The sequence below is a fragment of the Pithys albifrons genome, chromosome 1 (genome assembly GCF_047495875.1).
Source record: "Pithys albifrons albifrons isolate INPA30051 chromosome 1, PitAlb_v1, whole genome shotgun sequence".
Classification (NCBI taxonomy): Eukaryota; Metazoa; Chordata; class Aves; order Passeriformes; family Thamnophilidae; genus Pithys; species Pithys albifrons.
The window spans coordinates 117,880,382-117,900,301 of NC_092458.1; the positions used below are offsets into that span (position 1 = coordinate 117,880,382).

The 19,920-nt window shown below is 54.9% G+C and overlaps 2 protein-coding genes across 8 annotated transcripts; one reads left to right on the forward strand and one right to left on the reverse strand.

Annotated features, from left to right (window-relative positions):
• Positions 1-31: 31 nt before the first annotated feature.
• On the reverse strand, positions 32-4,455 carry XNDC1N (XRCC1 N-terminal domain containing 1, N-terminal like). 5 transcript variants are annotated; one of them, XM_071573441.1, is made up of 10 exons: positions 4,168-4,455; positions 3,539-3,636; positions 3,134-3,272; positions 2,889-3,044; positions 2,405-2,553; positions 2,135-2,214; positions 1,789-1,994; positions 1,097-1,178; positions 817-956; positions 32-582 (listed from the first exon to the last, which is right to left on the reverse strand). In XM_071573441.1, exons 2-10 carry the CDS (start codon positions 3,581-3,583, stop codon positions 386-388), a joined length of 1,194 nt encoding a protein of 397 aa, XP_071429542.1. In that variant the 5' UTR covers positions 3,584-3,636; positions 4,168-4,455; the 3' UTR covers positions 32-385. The 5 variants fall into 5 exon arrangements, with proteins under 5 accessions (XP_071429542.1, XP_071429533.1, XP_071429513.1 ...); XM_071573432.1 differs by having other exon boundaries at positions 2,135-2,211; positions 2,405-2,556; XM_071573412.1 differs by having other exon boundaries at positions 2,405-2,556.
• Positions 4,456-4,597: 142 nt separating this feature from the next.
• RNF121 (ring finger protein 121) lies at positions 4,598-19,626 on the forward strand. 3 transcript variants are annotated; one of them, XM_071565369.1, is made up of 10 exons: positions 4,609-4,671; positions 5,408-5,516; positions 9,757-9,794; positions 12,036-12,177; positions 13,551-13,705; positions 14,189-14,296; positions 14,747-14,867; positions 16,175-16,308; positions 17,857-17,958; positions 18,266-19,626. In XM_071565369.1, exons 1-10 carry the CDS (start codon positions 4,661-4,663, stop codon positions 18,384-18,386), a joined length of 1,041 nt encoding a protein of 346 aa, XP_071421470.1. In that variant the 5' UTR covers positions 4,609-4,660; the 3' UTR covers positions 18,387-19,626. The 3 variants fall into 3 exon arrangements, with proteins under 3 accessions (XP_071421476.1, XP_071421486.1, XP_071421470.1); XM_071565375.1 differs by lacking the exon at positions 5,408-5,516 and having other exon boundaries at positions 4,598-4,671; XM_071565385.1 differs by lacking the exon at positions 5,408-5,516 and having other exon boundaries at positions 4,598-4,671; positions 17,857-17,955; positions 18,252-19,626.
• The last annotated feature ends 294 nt before the right edge of the window (positions 19,627-19,920 follow it).

Below are 19,920 nucleotides of genomic sequence, written 5' to 3' on the forward strand. Positions count from 1 at the left end.
AGAAAAGTGCCACCTCCTCTTTGTCCCCTCATTGTCCTCACCACCTTCACTGAGTGTCCCAAGGCAGGATGCTCACCCAGGAAACCCGCTGTGGCACTGGGCAGTCACAACACATTTCTCTCTCTTCCCTCTTCCTCTCCTTTAATTTATTCTTCTCCAGCAGCAATTCCTGACATTACAGTGTTTCAGGCCCCTCAAGCCCCCCCCAACCCAGCCAAGGGGCAGAAAGCACCTTCTCCATCCCCCCCCCACCCCAGCCTTGCCACAGATGTCCTGGGGCTGCTGCATCTCTGCCCCTTGCTCCTTGCTGTGCCACAGCTGGGCCCAGCACTGCAGCTTCAGCCACCGGGGAGTGGTGACACACGGTTTGTCTCTGGCTCCGCTGTCACTGCCGGCGGTGGGCAGAGGACAGTGTCTCACCACAGGTGCTGGCATGCTGCTCCACCTCTGCCATGCCAAAAGGCAGCTGGCAAATGGGGCAGGACACCCAGGTGTCAGGGGACAAGGAAGACCAGGCTGCAGTGGGCTCTTCTTCCCCGCAGTGGGAGGCGTGCGTGGGGAGTACATCCAGGAGGAAACGGCCTGTGGAAAGGGGAGGTGATGTCGTTGTCACAGGCTCAGTGGTATTGGGATGACATGGGGTCTGGGCTGACACCCTCCCAGAGTGTTCTTATGGCAGAGATACAGTGGGATAGTGTGCTGACCTTCCACTGTCTGTCACCAGGCTGGTGTCCCAGCTACGGAACCGCCACTGCTATCCCCATTTGCCTCTTGGTGTTTCCTTGCCACCAGAAGACACCCCTTCCAAGCACTCACCTGAGCAGATGGGGCAGACACCTGTCTCCCTGTCACTGCTGGCTTGTCCCCTGTACCTCTTCCTGGCTTGTCTCTCTTGGGGGCCATGAGCTTCGGTTCTTCCTTTGACCCTGGGCACCCTTGGGGCAGCAGCTGAAGCCCTGCAGAGGGGTCATCTGCTATGGGCACCCTGTGCCACATTCTGCCAGCCCAAAGGAGTGAAGGGCTGCACCTGGAGCTCTCTGGGACTGGTAAATCATCAGGGTGAGGGCAGGAAGAAGTCAGTGACCCGAGGGTTTACCTGCCAGCAGAGCTGGGATCATGGTGCCTGTCTTGCTGCCTGCAGGTGCTTGGTGGGGCTATAGGGCTGTCCAGTGCAGAGCCTAGAAAACAGCAGGGTGGGCAGAAACCATGGAGACATGGAATGGTTTGGAAGAGACCTTAAAGCTCATCATTTTCCAACCCCCTGCCATGGGCAGGAGCACCCTTCCACTAGCCAAGCCCCATATCCAACCTGGTCTTGAACATTTGTAGGGATGGGGCAGCCACAACGTCTTTGGACAACCTGTGCCAGGGCCTCACCACCCTCAGAGAAGAATCTCTTCCCAATATCCCATCTAACTCTGCCCTCTGTCAGTGGGAAGCCATTTCTCCTTTTCCTGTCATTCCAGGTTCTTATCCAAAGTCCCTCTCCAGCTCTTTAGAGTCCCTTTAGGCACTGGGAGGGGCTCTCAGTGCCCCTCAAAGCCTTTTCTACAGTTTGAATACCCCCAGCTCACTCAGCGTGTCTCCATAACAGGTGCTCCAGACCTCAGAGCATCTCTCTGCCTCCCTCTGGACTCATTCCAGAAACTCCATGTCCTGATGTTGGGGGCCCCAAAGCTGGAGGCAGCACTGCAGAGGCAGAGGAGAGGGGCAGAACCCCCACCTTGTGCCCTGCTGCCCACACTTCTGGGGATGCAGCCCAGGGCACAGTTTTACAGGCTCACCCACCTGGCACCAGGGGACCTCCTCCCAGGTCCTTGGTCAGCAGCTCTGGGTCATCCCCCAGGGCGCTTGTGCCGGCTCTGGGCCTCAGTGCCCGGCTCTGCACTGCCAACAGCACCATCTGGGCTGGACGACTGAGGCAAGCTGGGCTCCAAGCACCCCCTTCCAGCTGCCACAGGCGGCTCCGCAGCTGGTCCTCCTCCCTGGGTCTCCTGAGGACAGGGAGTGTCAGCCTCGCAGGAGGGGACAGATGCGGGGAGCCAGGGCTCTGGGCTCCTAAGCAGCACCTCAGGGGGCTTCAGGCCCTACCGTGCAGGGAGAGGGATGGGATAGATCAGATCAGGCTACTTACAAGCACGGTTTGGGAAAAAAAGTCTGATGGAAGTCAGGGCTGGAGCACCAGGGGCTGGCTGAGGGCTCGGCCTCCTCCTGCTGGAAGCGGAGATGCCCCAGGCAATCAAGCAGGTACCTTCTGCCCACTATCCTGGCACAGTGCCTGGTTCAGCCCAAGGAGCATCCTCCTGTGCTCACCCTGGGGCACAAGTGGCACCCGTGGAGGAGCCACCCCATCCCCACAGCCTCCCCACGGAGCAGAGCACACAGAGGTGTGAGAAGCACCCACCAGGCCTGGGAGCGGCGGTTCAGGCTCCTGCTCAGGTGGTGTGCGCAGGCGGATGAAGGAGAGCCCGAAAAGGCTGCGTGGACTGAAGGGCTGGCTGCAGGTGAGGCGCAGGCGGTCCCACTTCTGCCCCACCGCCAGCACCGGGAAGTCTGCTGTGGGGGAGAGCAGCTGGGGTGGAGGGGGAGCAGCAGGGACCACTGTCCCAGCACCACTCCCACTTCTGCTTGTCACCCTGTCACTGTAACACCCTGGAAACAGTGACAACTGGAAGATTAAGGCACAAGAAATGCAGGGGCAGGGCAACAGAGCTGGTATGTCTCTCCTGAGGACAACCATGACCGGAGTCTACCTGTGTCTTTCTGCCCACCCACCCCCCACCAGCTGTATCCTACCACTGCTCCCCATCCTGCCCCTTTGCCAGCCCTGTCCCACAAGCAGGTTCACAGCACTTCCCTGTGCCTTTTTCCTTTGGATAGATCTTTACCTTCCTTAAACATCCGGACCCCACAGCAATTCTGTCCCAGCTTTGAGTCTTCTGGTGTCATCAGTGTGACAGTGGGCACCAAGGTGAGGTAGGGCTGGTCACGTGGCCACGAGGAACGTCCCACCTCGATCTGCAGAAAGGCGCAGCCATAGTTCCCTGGGGAACAGTGGGAAGCACAAGAGGTTTGGAGCTGCTGACCCCACTGGGGGCACAGCCCTGCCTCCTGCACAGGAATGGGGATATACCGATGTCCACATAGCCAATGGGACTGGCTCTCTCCAGCTGCAGCTCCACACTCAGCTGCCTGCGGCGATCCTGGGGGCAGCCAAGCCAGGGCCGGACACTGTCCTCACTCAGCAGGTTCTCCGCCGGGTACTTGGGGTCCTGCACATGCAGCAGGGACAGGATGTCGTGCACCAGCTCCCTCCCTGAATGCCTTCCCCTCCAGCTCACTCGGCACAGGGGAAAAACGGAATTCCCTGGTAAGGCACAGGAACAACACTCCCCTTTGGGAATCGCCAAGAATTCCTGTCCTTCCGCCTAACAGAGCTCGTGCTGCACTCTATCACATCTCCACCCACCTCTTTAGAGAACCTAACAGCTCCGGGGGAACCCCCCAACCAGTTCCCCTGGAGGAAACCCCTAAGCACCTGTGAGGAGAAGGACACCACGTAGCTGATTTTAACTGGAGCCATTTGGGATCCTCTAGAGTCGAAGCATGAAGATTCCCTTGAGATTCCTCCGGTACCTGTTGGGGAAAGAGGACACGTCTGTGAGGCTCAGGCATCTTCCAGCTCTGGCACTATTCAGCAGCTCCCAGCCTAAACCCACAACCTCTCAGCAGTTCCAGTGCACCCCAGTCCCATCCCACTGCTTCAGACCTGCCCCACACCCCTTAGCCTTGCTTTGCCACAGGAGTAATCCCCACGTCTGACTCACAAGCCCTCATCCCCGTTCAGCCACCCCAGTGCCCCCAGTTCACCCCACAAGCCCCCACCCCGCCCCGTTCCTCCACCGGGTGCCACCCACATCCAGCCTACAAGCCCCAGCCCCGTTTTGTCACTCCAGTACCCCCCGACCCTTCCCCACAGCTCCCCTCAGCCGCTCCAGTTGCCCCTCCGTGCTCCCAGACCCACAAACACCGCTCCCAGAGCTGCTCTGCCAAGGTAGTAGCTCCTCACTCGTCCATCAGAACCCCTCTCACAGCCCCATTAACTCCCTGGCTCTGCCCCGCAGCCCCTCCACGCCATCCCCCCGGCAGTTTCCCCATCGCACCGACCACAAAGCGGCCGCCGAATCTCCCGCCCGAACCGCCCGGCCCCGCCCGCGGCCTGGGCCCGGCCGCGATGCCTGACGGGACTCGTAGTCTCCGGGCCGCGCCGCTCCACGGTCCCGCGCGGGCGGCGTTAAGGAGCGGTCTGCCACGTGCGCTGTCTCCGGAGCAGCGTGAGGCGGCGGCCCGGGGCGCTGACACCGCGGGGCGGGCCGGCCGGTGCCGCTGGGCCCGCCAGAGGGGCCTGTGCGTCCCCGCGCGGGGCTGGAAATGGCAGAAGGTCCCCGGCCGTGACAGCTCACCGGCCCCGCCGCGGGCAGCTGTCCCGCCCCTCCCCTCTCCCGATTGGCCGTCCAGGCAGCACCGCGCTCAGCGATTGGCCCAGTGCAGTGGGTTGCCCGGTGATTGGCGGACGGCGGCGGAAGGAGCTGGCCACTGGGGGGGCGGGGCAAGATGGCGGCGGTGCTGGAGGTGGAGGTTGGCGGCCCCGTCGAGCGCGATGTGGAGGAGGTGCGGGGGGCAGGATTGGGGCAGCCGGGAAGCAGGACTGGGGCAGCCGGGGAGCAGGACTGGGGGCAGTGCTGGGGGCAGTGCTGGGGCAGCCGTGGGGCAATGCTGGGGGCAGTCGGGGAGCAGGACCAGGGGCAGGGCTGGGGCAGCCGGGGGTCAGGACTAGGGGCAGCCAAGAGGCAGTGCTGGAGCATCCGGGGGCAGGGTTGGGGCAGGACCGGGGGCAGGGCTGGGGCAGCCGGGGGTCAGGACTGGGGGCAGCCAGGGGGCAGTGCTGGGGCATCCGGGAGCAGCGCTGGGGCAGGACCGGGGGCAGGGCTGGGGCAGCCGGGGGGCAATGCTGGGGGCAGTCGGGGAGCAGGACCAGGGGCAGGGCTGGACCAGGGCTGGGGCAGCCGGGGATCAGGACTGGGGGCAGCGCTGGGGCAGGACCGGGGGCAGCGCTGGGGCAGTGCTGGGGCAGCGGTGGGGCAGGACTGGGGGCAGCGCTGGGGCAGCCGGGGGGCAGGACTGGGGGCATTGCTGGGGCAGCGCTGGGACTTGTTCCCATGCTGGCTTTAATGTGTTCTTGCAGATGAAAAATTACAAAGCTGGGAAAAAGAACTCTATTTGGAAAACTGGAATTAGGAGCACGGTGTGTGTGCACCACAGTCACCTGCACTGTTGCCCCGGGCTTTGCAGTGGCTCTTTGCCATCCCTTGTGCTTTATGCTCAGGAGTTTTCCTTCCACTTGTAGAGAACAGGAGAATCTGGTTCTGTTCTGTGTGGACGACCTGGTTCCATCCTACCAGCACTGTGGGAGCAGCTGTGCAGGGGGGCATAAGTCACTCAGCTGGTGCAGTCAGGTACTTTTTGGTGCTTTCCCTCAAGAACAGGTGGTTTGTCTTCAAAATTCTCAGATGATGATGGTTGTGTTGGAGAAGATTCCCAGCAGGGTCAAGGTGTGGATATTCCCTGGTGTATGGCTGAGCTGTGGGAGCTTCTCCCTCCTCCCCATGTCCTGTGTTGCTGCCTGAGAGTGTGTGCAGTCGGGTGATGGAGGTTTAAACTGCAAAGCAATCCCTCTTAAGTTGCTACTGCTTGTATTTTTAAGATATTCACTGGTGGCTTTCTATGTAAAAATGTAGACAATCCGAGGTCTCTGAACCTCAGAAGTGAAATTCCCAATTTTCATTCAGTCAGGAAGCTACTTTTGGTACTGGCACTGAGTGCGTTGGGAAGAGGCAGCGGATGAGGAGGTGCATATAGTTCCTGTGCTTATGCCTGTGATTCCACAAAATCCGTGTCCAGCAGGACAAGACCCGTCTGCTTGTGTTGTGCAGTGGTCTTGGCAGCTCTTTGGGCAGAGCAGCTTGCTGATGAATCACTAACAATGGCGACCTGAAAGTCGTTTAACATTCCACTGGAATAAAGCAGAGTGCCCTATGGCTCTGCCTGCAGGGAGCTTGGGCCATCAGCAAAGGTTTAGTTTCCAATTATCCCGGTGTTTGATGAGTTGGGGCTTTTCTCCTTCTGGCTCCTTGTTTCTGTGTTATTTTATGAGCAGGAAAAAAGCAGAATTGAGGTTCCAAAATCTCTCCAGACTTTCACTAAAGAACATGCCTCTTCCCAGCCTGCCTTGGTTGAACTTGCAGTGCTCTGGAGAATCTTCCCATTATTTCAGGTTGTTCCTAATGGATGCCGTGAGACAAAGACTGAGGTTGGGGCTGTGGGAAAGGTGAGATCAGGGCTGTTGGCTGCTCTGGAGCTTTGAACTGAAATCAGCAGCTGCTTGTTCTCCATCCTCAAGGCATTCTCCTTGCCTGCTTCACAGATTTAGAGCTTAAGGAGATTACAGCTGGTTCATAGCAGGGTGTGTGTGCCTGGAGATCCCCCCAGCTCCCTGGGCTGTGAGAAATGGTTGGTTCTGGTTTTGATGTTGTCCCTATCAACAGCCTTTGTGTTTTCCTTATTGGTTTGTGGAGACTTTGGGGCATCAGGCCCTGAAGAAACCGGGGAGTGGCACGAGGTTCTTCCAAAGGCCATCATACCACCTCTGAGGAGACAATTAGACTTTAGTCCTAGATATCCAGTTTCTCCCAGTATTCACGCAGAGAAGGTTGGGATTTTTGAGTAGATCATGAGCTACGGAGGAGACAGGGAGCAGAAGAATAATCCTTAATGCCTCATTTTTTAAAAAAGTTTTTCTAAGAGCAGTAGTTGGTTGCACACTGGGTCCTGTGTTGGTGTGGCAGCTGGAGGAGGCTGCAGCAGGAGTGGCCTGGTGCTCAGTGGTTGGTAGAGCTGACCTTCAGCTGCTTGTTTTTCTTGTCTAACCCCTCTGGTAGAGATTTACAAGCAGGGGTTCTTCAACCTAGCCAGCAGGATAAAAAGAGACCCAAAACCTGGGTGTTAAAATGAGACAAACTCAAACTAAAAGTAGAATGAATGCTTGCTGGCAAGCACAGGTGCTTCCTTCACCATTACTGTTCATTTTAAGCCCCAACTCAAAACTTCTGTGCTAAGAGTGTGCAGATCAAGGAGGTGTTAACTGAAAGGTCTGTCTTGGAGTGGCTGCCTTGCCAAGTCCGGTCTGACAGTCATCAGATATCTCCTAACATCCCTTCTGTCATGTCCTAGCTTTCCTTAATAAAGTTATTTCTGGAGCTTTGAGCTCTGGGAAATCTGGTGAAACTCAGTGCTTGTAATTGAGGGAAGATTGTGTGTGGTGCTGTGGATCCCTGGTTGGCTTGGGGGCACAGCTCGGATGAACCTCTGCAATACCAGCAGGGTTTCCACAGGGTTTGGGGCTGAGGCACCTTGAGCTCGCTTGCTGGAAGAATTTGGAGATTTGGGGAAGATGCTGAAGCAAAGAGACTGGGAAGTGTCACCCAAGGTGGGACTGACTCTGTGGGACCAGTGGCTGCTGGTGTACGGAGGAGTGAGCAGAGCTGCTGTACAGGGCTAAAAACATTGGTGTGGTTGGAAGGTGCTTGTCAAATATCCTCATACAGCAAGGATGGAGGCAGGAGGGATCTCCTGGGTGGAGGCAGTGGGACCACCTGTGTGACTCTCAGAGCTTGCAGAGGGATCAACTGACGCTGGAGCCAACAAGCACTTGGGGTTTCTCAGCTTCTCCTGTGTGCAGTGACTGGAAAACATTTTTAAATAGTTTTTTCCTGTTTGTATCAGAGCAGTTGTTCTCGCTCCAAACCGTGTCACAGTGACTGAATTGATGGATCTGAATTGGCTGCTTTAGGAACAGAGGTACTCAGGGAATTTGGTTGATACAAACACCCTTCTCAGTGTTGGTGTCAGGTTGTCACTGCCTCCCCACGGGTTCTGACACAACCACCAAGCTCCAAGATGGATTTTTGTAGCTCTAGATTTTGCATCTAAGTCCTGAAATGCTTCTCAAAGGCCTCAGGAGCTGAATCTCTCACAAGTGTTGCTCTGGGGTGAAGCTCAGCAGATGTTCCACATCAGGCAGACAGTTTGCTTCTGTGTGTCTTTCCCTGCCTCCTCACCCTGGGGTGTAATAGGCGCCCCAGAGGAAGTAAGGCAGCTGCGTGTCCTCAGCCAAGCCTGGCTGTGATGGGAGCTGCTGGCTGTGAGACATCTCTGTGCTGGCAGTGGTGCACCGGGCAGGCGAGGCTGACTGCTGTGCCATTCCAGGAGAGCCCTGGGGTAAAGGTTGAAGCCAAGCCCATGGCCCTGTACCCAGAGCAGCAAGGTGGAGCCCTATCCTGTGTACACGTCTCCAGTGTTGTGTGCAGAAAGAGTGATAACAAAGTCCTTGCCATGGCTTGTTTCCATCCCCAATGCCTCTGCAATGCTGGAATGTTTCCAGCCCTGTGAGTATTTGTAAACCCTGTATTTATGTTCCCAGCCCCAGACGAGCTGCTCTTGCTTTAATCTGAGTTTGTGTGTTGCCAAGTAAAGGCAATGGGAAGTCAGAGCTGTAGGATTCCCTCCCCAGTGCTGTGGGTCAGAGCATGCTGTCTGGTCAGTGAGCACATGTGGGGACTTGACTGGTGCTGAAAGCAATTAAGTGAAGACATCGAGTGAAGATTTTGTGAAGGTAAAGACTTTGCCCAGAGAAGCTGTGGACTCCTCATCCCTGGAAGCGTTCAAGGTCAGGTTGGATGGGGCTTGGAGCAACCTGGTCTACTGGAAGATGTCCCTCACCATGGCAGGGGGTCAGAATCAGATGAGCTTTAAGGTCTCTCTGACCCAAACCATTCTGTGATTCTAGAATTCTATATAAGGCTCCAAGTGAAAGCTGAAATGCAATGTCAAAGCTGCCCCCACTCCTGCTCTGTCCCAAAGCAAGAGTCTTCACACTATCTCACTGGAATGGATGGGTTATACAAGTCCATTGTCAATCATCACAAATAACAGCAGCTCCTGTAGCTCTTGGTTGCTCCTGCCCATAATGTTTGGAATGTACTTCCAGCCACTTTAGCAAAGCAAGTCCTAAATCTTCATTTTTCTGTGATTTTTAAGGTTTTCTGGCACTGTTTTTTTCTGGTGTGCAAATACCATCCCCTGTCCTGCAGCCTGGAGGGATTTTGAACTGCATTGCCTTGGCTACACTGGGATCATCAGTCCGTGCCCCAAGATACCTGGCAGGGTTGTGAACATGGGATTTAAGCTTATCACTAGTACTGGTGGTGTGGGATGGTGGGCAGAGCCTCAGCTCCAGTAAAGTCTGGACATGTAAGTGGCGAAGCAGAGGGGACTCCCTGCTTTCCCGGCGCTGCCTGGGAGAGTGAGGGACAACTCTGGGCTGTGCTGTCACATCAAGCTGTGTTGTTTAAAGCATCTAAACCCAGAGTTTTCCTTCTTCAAGTTCTCAGTGAGCAGTCCTGGAGGTCTCACCGGAGGACTGTCAGCACACATCAGGGTCTCACCGGGACGTAACGGAGCTGCGTGCCGTGTTTGCTGTGGTGAAACACAGGCACAGAGAGTCGTGCCCATGTGGGCACGGGCCAGCACTGGCACCACTCGGGATGGGGAAGAGAATGAGTTGGCCATTCTCTGGTGCTGCTGCCGCTCCCAAACTCCAGCGGCTGATTTCACAGGTGGTTTTTTTTGTCTCCCTAGGTCGATCTTTCACACTTGTCCCCAGAGGAGAGATGGAGGTGAGTGTGTTGGGAGCTGAATGAGTGCATACAGCTCGAGCGAACTCCTGCTCCTGACCGGAGCTGCTGGCAGCACAGCTCCTGTTCACAGTGGGAGACGACAGGGTCAGCATTCTTTGCTGGGGGAAGTATGAACTGTCTTAAAAGGCATTATTAATGCTTTTTCTTTTAAACTACTTGCTAAGTATTAGAATCACAGAATTGTTTAGGTTGGAAAAGCCCTCTGAGACCATCACATCCAACTGTTCCCCCAGCACTGCTAAGGCCCCCACTAACCCATGTCCTAAGGTGCCACATCTATGTGTCTGTTAAATCCCTCCAGGGATGGGGACTCCACCACTGCCCTGGGCAGCTGTGTCAGGGCTGGGCAACACTTTCTGTGAAGGCTTTTTCCCAAATACTGAATCTAAACCTCACCTGGCAAACTCTGAGGCTGTTGTCTCTTGTCCTGTCACTTGTTACCTGGAAGAAGAAACCAACCCCCACCTGGCTACACCCCCCTGTCAGGGAGTTGTAGAGAGTGAGAAGGTCCCCCTGAGCCTCCTTTTCTCCAAGCTAAACCCCTCAGCCACTCCTCATCAGTCTTGTGCTTCAGAGCCTTCCACAGCCCTGTTGCCCTTCTCTGGACACCCTCCAGCGCATCAATGTCTGTCTTGTAGTAAGTGGCCCAAAAAATTCCTCCTTTTCCCAAAGCTAAACCAATTTCAACCAGATGCTTATTGAAAACCACAGTAAGACTGGTCTCCTGGTATTGCACCAGTACAGGCTGGGGGTTGACCTGCTGAAAAGCAGCTCTGTGGAGAAGGACGTGGGAGTCGTGGGAGACAACAGGCTCCCACTGAGCCAGGCTCCCACTGAGCCAGCCAGTGTGACCTGGGGGCTAAGAAGGCCAGTGGGGTGCATTAGGAAGAGCCTTGCCAACAGGGAGGGAGGTGATCCTGCCCCTCTGCTCAGCCATGGGGAGGCACATCTGCAGAGCTGTGTCCATTTCTGGGCCCCTCAGCACAAGAAAGACATGGAGCTCCTGGAGTCGGTTCAGTGGAGGCTGCAGAGGTGCTGAAGGAGCTGGACCATCTCTGTGATGAGGGGAGGCTGAGGGAGCTGGGGCTATTCAGCCTCCAGAGGGGACACTGAGAGGGGACCGCCTCAATGTCTGTCTGTGTGTGCAGAGAGGGGTCACAGTAGGGACCAGTCTCTGCCTGGGGTGGCCCAGCAATGGGACAAGAGGCAGATACTGATTCCCAGGAAATTCCACCTGAACATGAGGAAGAACTTTCCTGTGAAGGTGATTGTGCTCTGGAACAGATTGTCCAGAGAGGGCGTGGAGTCTCTCCTCACTGGACACATTCCAGAACTGTCAGGACACAATCCTGTCCCATGTGCTCTAAGGTTACCCTGCTGGAGCAGGGATATTGGACCAAATGATCCACTGTAGTCCTTTCCAACCTGACCCATTCTCTGATTCTGTGATTCTGTGTTAATTTTTACCAAATGACTTAAAGTCAGAGAAGTTGGCATATTTATTGCATTTGGATTTTTATTTCTTCAATCTTGAACAGTATTATCACCTGGAGAGCAGGACATAAGGATGCCACAGCTCTTAATCCCACCTTGCTTTTTGGTCAAACAGCACAAGCTGCAGAGAAACCCCAGGTGTCTGGCAAGCATCAGTCTGGAACTCACTTGTTCCAGCATGCTCATGGTGGAAAGAAGTGATTTGTTGGGGCTTGGGGTTTTATTAGGTGTCAACTATCCCCCTCCCTTCCAGCCTTTCCCTTGCTGGGCAAGAGGGAGAACGGTGTTAGTGGCTCTGAACCTGCGCTGAGAGTTTGGTAGTGAGTTAGCACACACTCAGGGAGTCAAACAGGAAGACCCTGCTTCATCAGGGAGGTTGGAACAGATGACCCCATAAAAGTCCTTCTAACCTTGCCTGTTCTGGGATTGTGAGTTACATGGACGGTATTCTTCATGTTCATTAGTTCAGGTATGTCAGTGGGAGTTCTCCACCTCCTTCACACCCAGATGAGCTAGGTGTTGTTCTTGACATTCACAGCATACAAATGAGCTGGTGCCAGAGCAGCCTTTTGTCCTTCCTCCTCTGGATTTTTCACAGCCCCAGACTCCATGGATCTCGTTTATGCCATTTTCTGTCTGGTCTTCCTGTCTCTCCCGAGGTGTTTGTCTCCCACTGTGCAGTCTGTGCCTGCATCCTTTTCAGCCACCTTTTCCTGGTTGTTGCAGGGTGGAGCACGCACGGATGCACGCCAAGCACCGCGGGCACGAGGCGATGCATGCCGAAATGGTCCTCATCCTTATCGCCACGCTGGTGGTGGCACAGCTCCTCTTGGTTCAGTGGAAGCAGCGGCACCCTCGATCCTACAATGTAAGTGACTGCTCGTAGCTGTTCTGCCTGACACTGGATGTGAGCATTGAGTGACACCCTCCTTTTGCTGATGAGAAATGTGTTCCTGGTTTTCCTGTTGTCTGGTGTTGCAATTTCCTTGACTTTCTAGCAGTGTGGGGGAATTTTAGGTAGGGGTGAGGATGGATGAAGCTGAAGGCTTCAGGTTTCTCCTGGAAGCAATGCCAATAACTCAGTGTGACACAGTGCTTTGACACAAGCAGATCTTGGGTGTTGTCCAGAAGGAAGCTGCATTTTGTGGGCGCTTCCTCAGAAGCAGTGGGAGCTCCTTCCTGCCAGGACACTGGGTTTGATGGTTCCTGTAGCACTGCTGAGCAGACCTGCCACTTGCTGATGCCACCAGCTAGGTGGTTGGGTCTGTATTTAACTGCACCAACCTCACTCTGACTTCCTTGTCATAATACTAATGATAATATTATCATAATTAATCTTTTCAGGCAGTACCTTTAATCCCCTATGAACTTTAACCAAACCTGTTTGCCTGTTTCCCTCCAGCAGCACCACAAGAGCTCAGCTGCACAGCTGATCCATTTGGGAATAGGCTGGAGTGCAGAGGCAAGCCAAAACCTCATCTTGTGTAATAGCTGTCTGAGGTGTCTGTGGTTGCAGCATCAGGACCCGAGGAAAGCAAAGGTTTATGTAGCTGCCTTACAGCTGGCTGGGTGGACCATCTCCTGTACCTTCCTCTGGAGATGGTTCCTCTGCATTCCCCGTCTAGCTCTATCCTTTGCTAACAGAAATCAGGTGACTGCTGCCTCTGACTCCCTCACAAAATCACAGAACCACTTGGGTTGAAAAAGCCCTCCAAGATCATTCAGTCCAACCAGCACTGCCAAGCTCCCCACTAACCCATGTTCCCAGGTACCATATCCACATGTCTTTTGAATCCCTCAAAGGATAGTGACTCCACTGCTGCTCTGGGCCTGTCCCAGGGTCTGACAACCCTTTCAGGGAAGTAATTGTCCCAGTATCCAACCTAAACCTTCACTGACACAACTTGAGACTGTTTCCTCTTGTCCTGTCCCTTGTTCCCTGGGAGCAGAGCCTGACCCCCACTTGGCTCCACCCTTCTGTCAGTGAGCTGCAGAGAGCAAGAAGCCTCCTTTTCTCCAGACTGAGTCCTGCCAGCTCCCTCAGCACACCCCATCAGACTTGTGCCGTCAACTGAGCTCTGAGCTGTTTTCTTGGTGCCACAGACCAAATCTCCCCAATTTCTTGGTGCTATTCAGGGCCCTTTGATGCAGGCAGGAGAATGGCTGCCATGACTGTCAGGATGTTTCTGATGTCTGAGGAGCAGAAAACCATCTCCAAGTGCCTTTCCTCTGTTCCTGCAGATGGTGACCCTCTTCCAGATGTGGGTAGTGCCTCTGTATTTCACGATCAAGCTGTACTGGTGGCGGTTCCTGGTGATCTGGGTGCTCTTCTCAGCAGTCACAGCTTTTGTCACCTTCAGGGCAACTCGAAAGCCTCTAGTACAGACAACACCCAGGTTCGTTCATGTGTTCCTGGGGAATCTTCTGAGCGCCAGAGTAACCACTACAAGGAGCTCTATCCAGTTTCCCTACCACAGATGACTGTGTTAAGCTTTGCATCCTGGGTGCCTGTGAGCCCTGCATGTGTTGGTGTGAAGCACTTCACTGGCTCCTGGCAGTCAGCCCAATGCACCTGTTACCTGGGTGGGTGGTGGAAAGGTGGATTCCATATGGGCTGGTAGCCTCATCCAGAGTATTCCCAGTGGGCAGAATGCTTCCTTATGGCCTCCAGAGATCCTGAGGTTTCTAGTTTGGAAGTCAAGACTATGAGCAGCCTGTGGCAGGTTCAATGAGGAATGTAAATCTCTTGCCCATGGGAAGGGGTGGGTGAAGTGTCTGCTAAAACACTATGGGTTTGAAAAATAAAACTCTTTGCGTGATTGGCACAGTTTCATTCTGGAAAACATTGTCATCAAAATATTTGTTTTAATTTTTTACAGGCTGGTTTATAAATGGTTTCTACTAATATACAAGATCAGCTATGCCACTGGGATCGTGGGGTACATGGCTGTCATGTTTACGCTTTTTGGTCTTAACTTATTATTCAGGTGAGTGAATCTTTCAGGTCCCGCTCTTGGGGCAGCAGGGTGTAACCTGACATTGACTATTACTCTGGGAAAATAATTGTCTTGGCAATCTGATTAATGGGACCAAAGAGACTATTGGGGTGTCCTTTCGCTCCTGGGAGGATCATGGGTGAGGTGCTGTTACGTGAACTGGTCTAGGTTGCTGGAGTGCCCTCATTCCAGTTCAGCTGTTGGCAGCTCCCCGAGCTCTGGGGTGTCCAGCCTGTGGGCAGCAATGGGGTTTTCTTTGCTGTACTGATGAAGATGTACCTGTGAGAAGCAGCCAGCCCAGGTGTGGGGGCAGAGGAGTCTAGTTCAAGCCAGGTTCACGTTTCGAGAGGTTGACTACTTCTCTGTAGTATTCTCTGGAAGATGATCAGAGTGGCTCTGCCCTCAAAAAAGCCTCTTAATGGTTGGGCTTTTCTGTTGTAGAATCAAACCAGAAGATGCGATGGACTTTGGCATCTCCCTCCTCTTCTACGGTCTTTACTACGGTGTGCTGGAGCGGGACTTTGCTGAGATGTGTGCGGATTACATGGCCTCAACCATTGGGGTGAGTTCACAGTGAGCTGTACCCCAGGCCAGAGTCATCCCCCATACTGGGGGGCCTGACGTGTGTTGGTCCCAGCAACAGCTTTGGCTTCCCTCAAATGGGAAAGTGCATCAAACTCCCCCCTCAAGGAAGGGTCCCTGGCTATAATGTAGCAAGAGTTGCTCTGAGATCCTTCCTGAAGAGCAAAGCCTCTGCTGGGTCCCCTCATTCCCAGAAGGACAGAAGTACTTCCTCAGGAGTGTGGGGAGGCCCTGACACAGGTTACCCAGAGAAGCTGTGCCTGCCTCAAACCTAGACATGTTCCAGGCCAGGTTGGGTGGGGTTTGGAGCAACCTGGTTAGCTCCACTAAACTGACAAGTATTTCTTTCCCCGGGCCTTTAAACTCTCCAGTGCTGATGAGTGCTCCTATTTCTTGTACTGTGCTGCTGTGCATTAACTTGTGACCTGCAGCCACCAGGAAAGGATTCACACCATGAGCTCCCTTCTGCTGCTTGTGCCTGCTGCAACTTCTGCTGTCCCTGTGGACAGAGGGTGTGGTGGGCCAGAGTTTGTAGCCCACTCACTTGGTATCAAAATAACCCACTCCACTAAAAATACGTGACCTAGGACACCAGCAGAGTAGGTCCTATTTCTTCTTCTCAGCAGCTCTTTAGGGTCTTGGACTTTTTATTTTCTCCTTCTCTTCCTTTCCAAGCTTCCTTCTGCTTCTTGAGGTTCTGCTTCAGTCTCTTGCCTGTCACAGTGTGACACCTTGGCACAGTGCGGGTTGCTCTCAGATCCCCAGGGCTTTTTCAGATGCTCAGAGCAAAGCTGTGCCAGGACTCTGAGGGAGGCATGTTTTTGGTGACGGTACTAAAGCGGGAGAAGCTGTGGCCTTCTTGGAGACAGTTGGACAGATGAGAGAGCTGGGCATGCATCAGCCATGTGAAATTTAGCAGGGCCAAGTGCCAAGATCTCCGCCTGGGGTGGTATAATCCTGGTTATAAGTACAAATTTGGGGACAAGAGGCTGGAGAGAGTCTCATGGAAAGGAATTAGGGAGTTTGGGTTGACAGCAAGTCCCTCAGCATGGGGAGGGGGTACATGGGGCTGGGGTGTGATGGGCCACTGCATCACTGAGCAGCTCCCTGTCCTGTTGTAGTTGTTTCCCACAGCCGGACCTGTGACAGGGTTTTTAAGCCCTAAAGGCCAAGGTGACTCCTGGGGCGCTGACCCCAGCCCTCCTTAGAGCTTAGCTGTGCCTCCACGGGGGTGGGACACATGCCCTCCCGCTGTCACCGCTCTCCCTCTGCTCTGCCCTCGCTCAGTTCTACAGCGCCTCAGGGATGCCCACCAAGCACCTCTCTGACAGCGTCTGCGCCGTCTGTGGCCAGCAGATCCTTGTGGATGTCAATGAGGAGGGAATCATCGAGAACACCTACCGCCTCTCCTGCAACCACGTGTATCCTTCTCTAGGAGTGCCAGCCCCTTGCCTCACCGGCCTCATGCTGGGGTGGGCAGCAGGAAGCTTCTGCCACACAGCTTCTTCCAAATTGGATGTAGAAATGCCCATCTCAGGACCTGGGACTGTCTGGTGCAGTTTGCATGTGATCTGTGCCTGTGTCATCACTGGGTCAGCATGGGAAGAAGCATCCATGAAATCACTTTGTTGCCTCCTCTATGTGCATCACAAGTGATTGTTTCCCTTTCTTCCCCTCCCCAGCTACCTCTGCTCAGCCATAGAGCTGCACCTCACTTTCCACCTGCCTTTGCCAAATCTTCTGTGACTTACCTGCCCAGCAGTGGCAGCATTCATGGTGTGAGGATGGGACATGCCCTGCTGTGTGCCACTCTGGCCCCTCATCAGAGACCCAGTGCAGTGGGTCCTGTCTGAGTCTGCATAAGAAAGAGTTGCGGGGAAACACTGCTGGCTCTCCTCTGACAACACCTCCCAGGTCCAGCACTGCTGGTCGGTGCCTGCTCTGGCCACAGTCTGGCAGCTTCCTCCTTTCCCAGAACTCCTCCAGGGTTTCCAGCACCCTGGAGTCACTCAGCCCTTCCCATCAGCTGATTGATGTAAAGTGTGTTTTGAAACTGGAAGTCCTGGTTGTTGCTCAGCCCCAGCTGGGACGGATTGGGGTTTTTTCCCCATGGTGACTCAGTGTGGAAGTGGGATGTTCTCTGGCATTGTGTGTATTTCTGCCCACGAGGTAGTTTCCAAACTGGGCCTGAGCAAAGGTCATGCTGGCAAAACTCATGGCCTAAATCTGTTCGGAACTGTTTGTGAGATTTTTGGCTGACCCATGCAGGATCTGGCAGCACAGGGTGGCATGGCTGTGAGAGGAGCTGGTGTTCAGGGGTGACGGCTGGCTGGGCACCGCTGGACATATGGCTCCAGGGCTGACGAGGCAGTGACTGCTGTTGCTGCTCCCTGGCATTCCCCCTTGGTTTGAGCAGCAGAGATGTTCTGGGGGAAGTGTGTTTGCTCAGTCACACCCTTGTGCGTGGCAAGTCAGCTGCAGCCACCTCATGTTTCTCTGTTAACTTCTCCAGGCTGTGCTCAGGTTGTGCAAATCCTTGTGACAGAGCTTATCAGACACCTGTATGTCAGACCCTGGGACAAATTCCTTAAATATGTTATGAATCTCCAAGAAGCCTTTGAAGAAGGCTTCCAAAATTCACACAGTTCGCAGAGCTCTCCCAGGCTGTCTGAACTTTCCCAGTGCTTGGGCACCATCAGTGAAGGGTTTCAGTCTCCCCAGTGCCCATATGTTTGTCAGAGCCATTGTTCTTCCTCCCTGATCCCATCCTACTGTCCTATGAGCCCCTTCTGCTGTCCCTGGAAGCTGCTGAACCTTCAAGGAAAGATCTGTGATTGTGCAGTGCAGTGTTCTTGTGAAGCAGGACGTTTCCTTGGCTTGGGGGGACTTCCTTAAGCTTGGTGGTTCCCTCCATGCTCAGTCATGTGTCCCCCTCTTCCTCTAGTTCCCCTTAACGTGTCACTCCTCAGGTTTCATGAGTTCTGCATCCGTGGCTGGTGCATTGTTGGGAAGAAGCAGACATGTCCATACTGCAAAGAGAAGGTGGATCTCAAGAGGATGTTCAGTAATCCGTATCCTTTCTCCTGCTGGGAGCTAGCACTGTGGGAAGGGGAGCAGTGGGTAGAGCACATAAGGGGTGAGGGGCTCATCTGGCACCCTGGGTAAGTCACTGCAGTCCATGACAGTGGCCGAGACCCTGCAAAACCTGGGGCAAGCTTGGCTGTCCCTCTGTGGGGACCCTCGTCTGTCCTTCCCTGGGGGCCTGTGTCTGTCCCTGCCTGGGCACCTGTATTCTGTGTCCCTGCTTCAGGGCACCTTTGGGTGGTTCCTGGGTGGGCTGTGCTCTCACCTGTGGCTCTTTAACTCCTTCCTGCCCAGCTGGGAGAGGCCTCATGTCATGTACGGGCAGCTGCTGGACTGGCTGCGCTACCTGGTGGCCTGGCAGCCAGTGATCATCGGACTTGTCCAGGGAATCAACTACATCCTGGGGCTGGAGTAAGCGCAGGCAGTGGGGAGCTGTGGAGCCATGAGAAGACATGTGCCCAGGGCAGGGGACAGTTGCCACTGGGGATGCTGGCTTTGCTCCATCACCTCTCAGGACCTCGGCCACCTCCAAGAACAGTGGCATTGGGGCCCCTTCTGCTGGGGCTGAGGGAGGATTTTTTAAAAAGCAATTATTTTAATGAGCATATTTAAAACTTTCTATTGCAGCTGAAAAGAGACACTTGTCCCCTTTCCCTGCCCCTCTTGGGTCCTTCGCAGTGCCCTGCTGGGCTGAGCTTTGGGATGGTGGCTGTTCTCCAGCTCCCTCCTGCTGCTCTGCCAGGGGACTCCATGGGGAGAGGGGCCAAGGCTTTGCCGGCTCCGATGCCGGCACCCCGGAGCAGCCTTGCCGGCAGCAAGGATGGGATATGGGGGCTGCAGAGGAGAGGCTGGAGCCCAGTGCCCTGAAAGAGGGGCAGAGGGATGCCTGGCTACCTTGGGCTGCCATGTCCCCTTCTGGGTGCCATGGGTGTGCCAGGAGGAACCAAGCTGCTCACCAGCACAGTGATGGTGGGCTCTGTCTCGGGGAACCCTTTTATATGCTCCTACATTTTCTATGTTCCTCCCTGGAGGTCAGTGTTGTCCGCTGGCTGCTTGGGGTTGTCAGCCAGGGCACGGAGTGCTGTTCCTCTCTCTGCACCCTTTTGGGTCACGGTGACAGTACATCAAGAGCAGCCCAAGAGTGGGTGCCCCTGCCCTGGGGCACAGGGACCTGCTCGCTGGACATTGCTCTTCTTGGCACTGGAATAAAAGGGACAGAACAAAAGTTGGGCTGGTGCTGGCATTTCCTTGCCCTGGCATCACACCCTGGTATCCTCCTGGCCATTCTGGTGGGAGCTATGCCACAGTCCTGCTGGTGTGAAGGGCCTTAGGCTCATTTTTTGAAAGCGGACGGGGGCAAAGTCCCCAATCCAAGGGCCTGTGGTGCTATTTCAGCATGCGGATACTTGAGCCATATTGCCTGAGGGCACTGGGTGGGGTCTGGTGAGGGTCTATGAGGCAGCTCCTGGCTCAGGGGATTTGGGAAGTGGCTGCAGCAGTGGCATGGCTGTGGGCACCATGTGGGCTGTGTCCATCTGTCCCTCCCCTCCACGCCCAAGAACCCCAGTAGCGTGCAACGTCCTTTGGGTTTTCTTTTGGGTGAAACCACATTGCAGTGTTGTGCCAAACACCGAAATAAGAGTCCTGGAAATGGAGACATGGCCCTGGGTTTTTTCTTGATCGTCTTCCCTGCTGCAGGGTGAGGCCACGGTTCCTCCTTTCAGCTCTCACAGGGGGTGGATATCGTGTGGATAGCAAACAAGCACCCATCTGCGTCCCCAGCCCATCTCTTTCACCCTGTGGCACCCAGAGCTCAGCCTGCTGGTGTTGGTGGGAGCAGAGCAGCAGAAGGTGCTGGGTGCTGCCATGGGAGCTGCCTCTGACCCATCACTGCTCACCGCACAGCGGGTGCTGTGGGAAGGATGTGGCCGCTGGCCTCATCCCAGCAG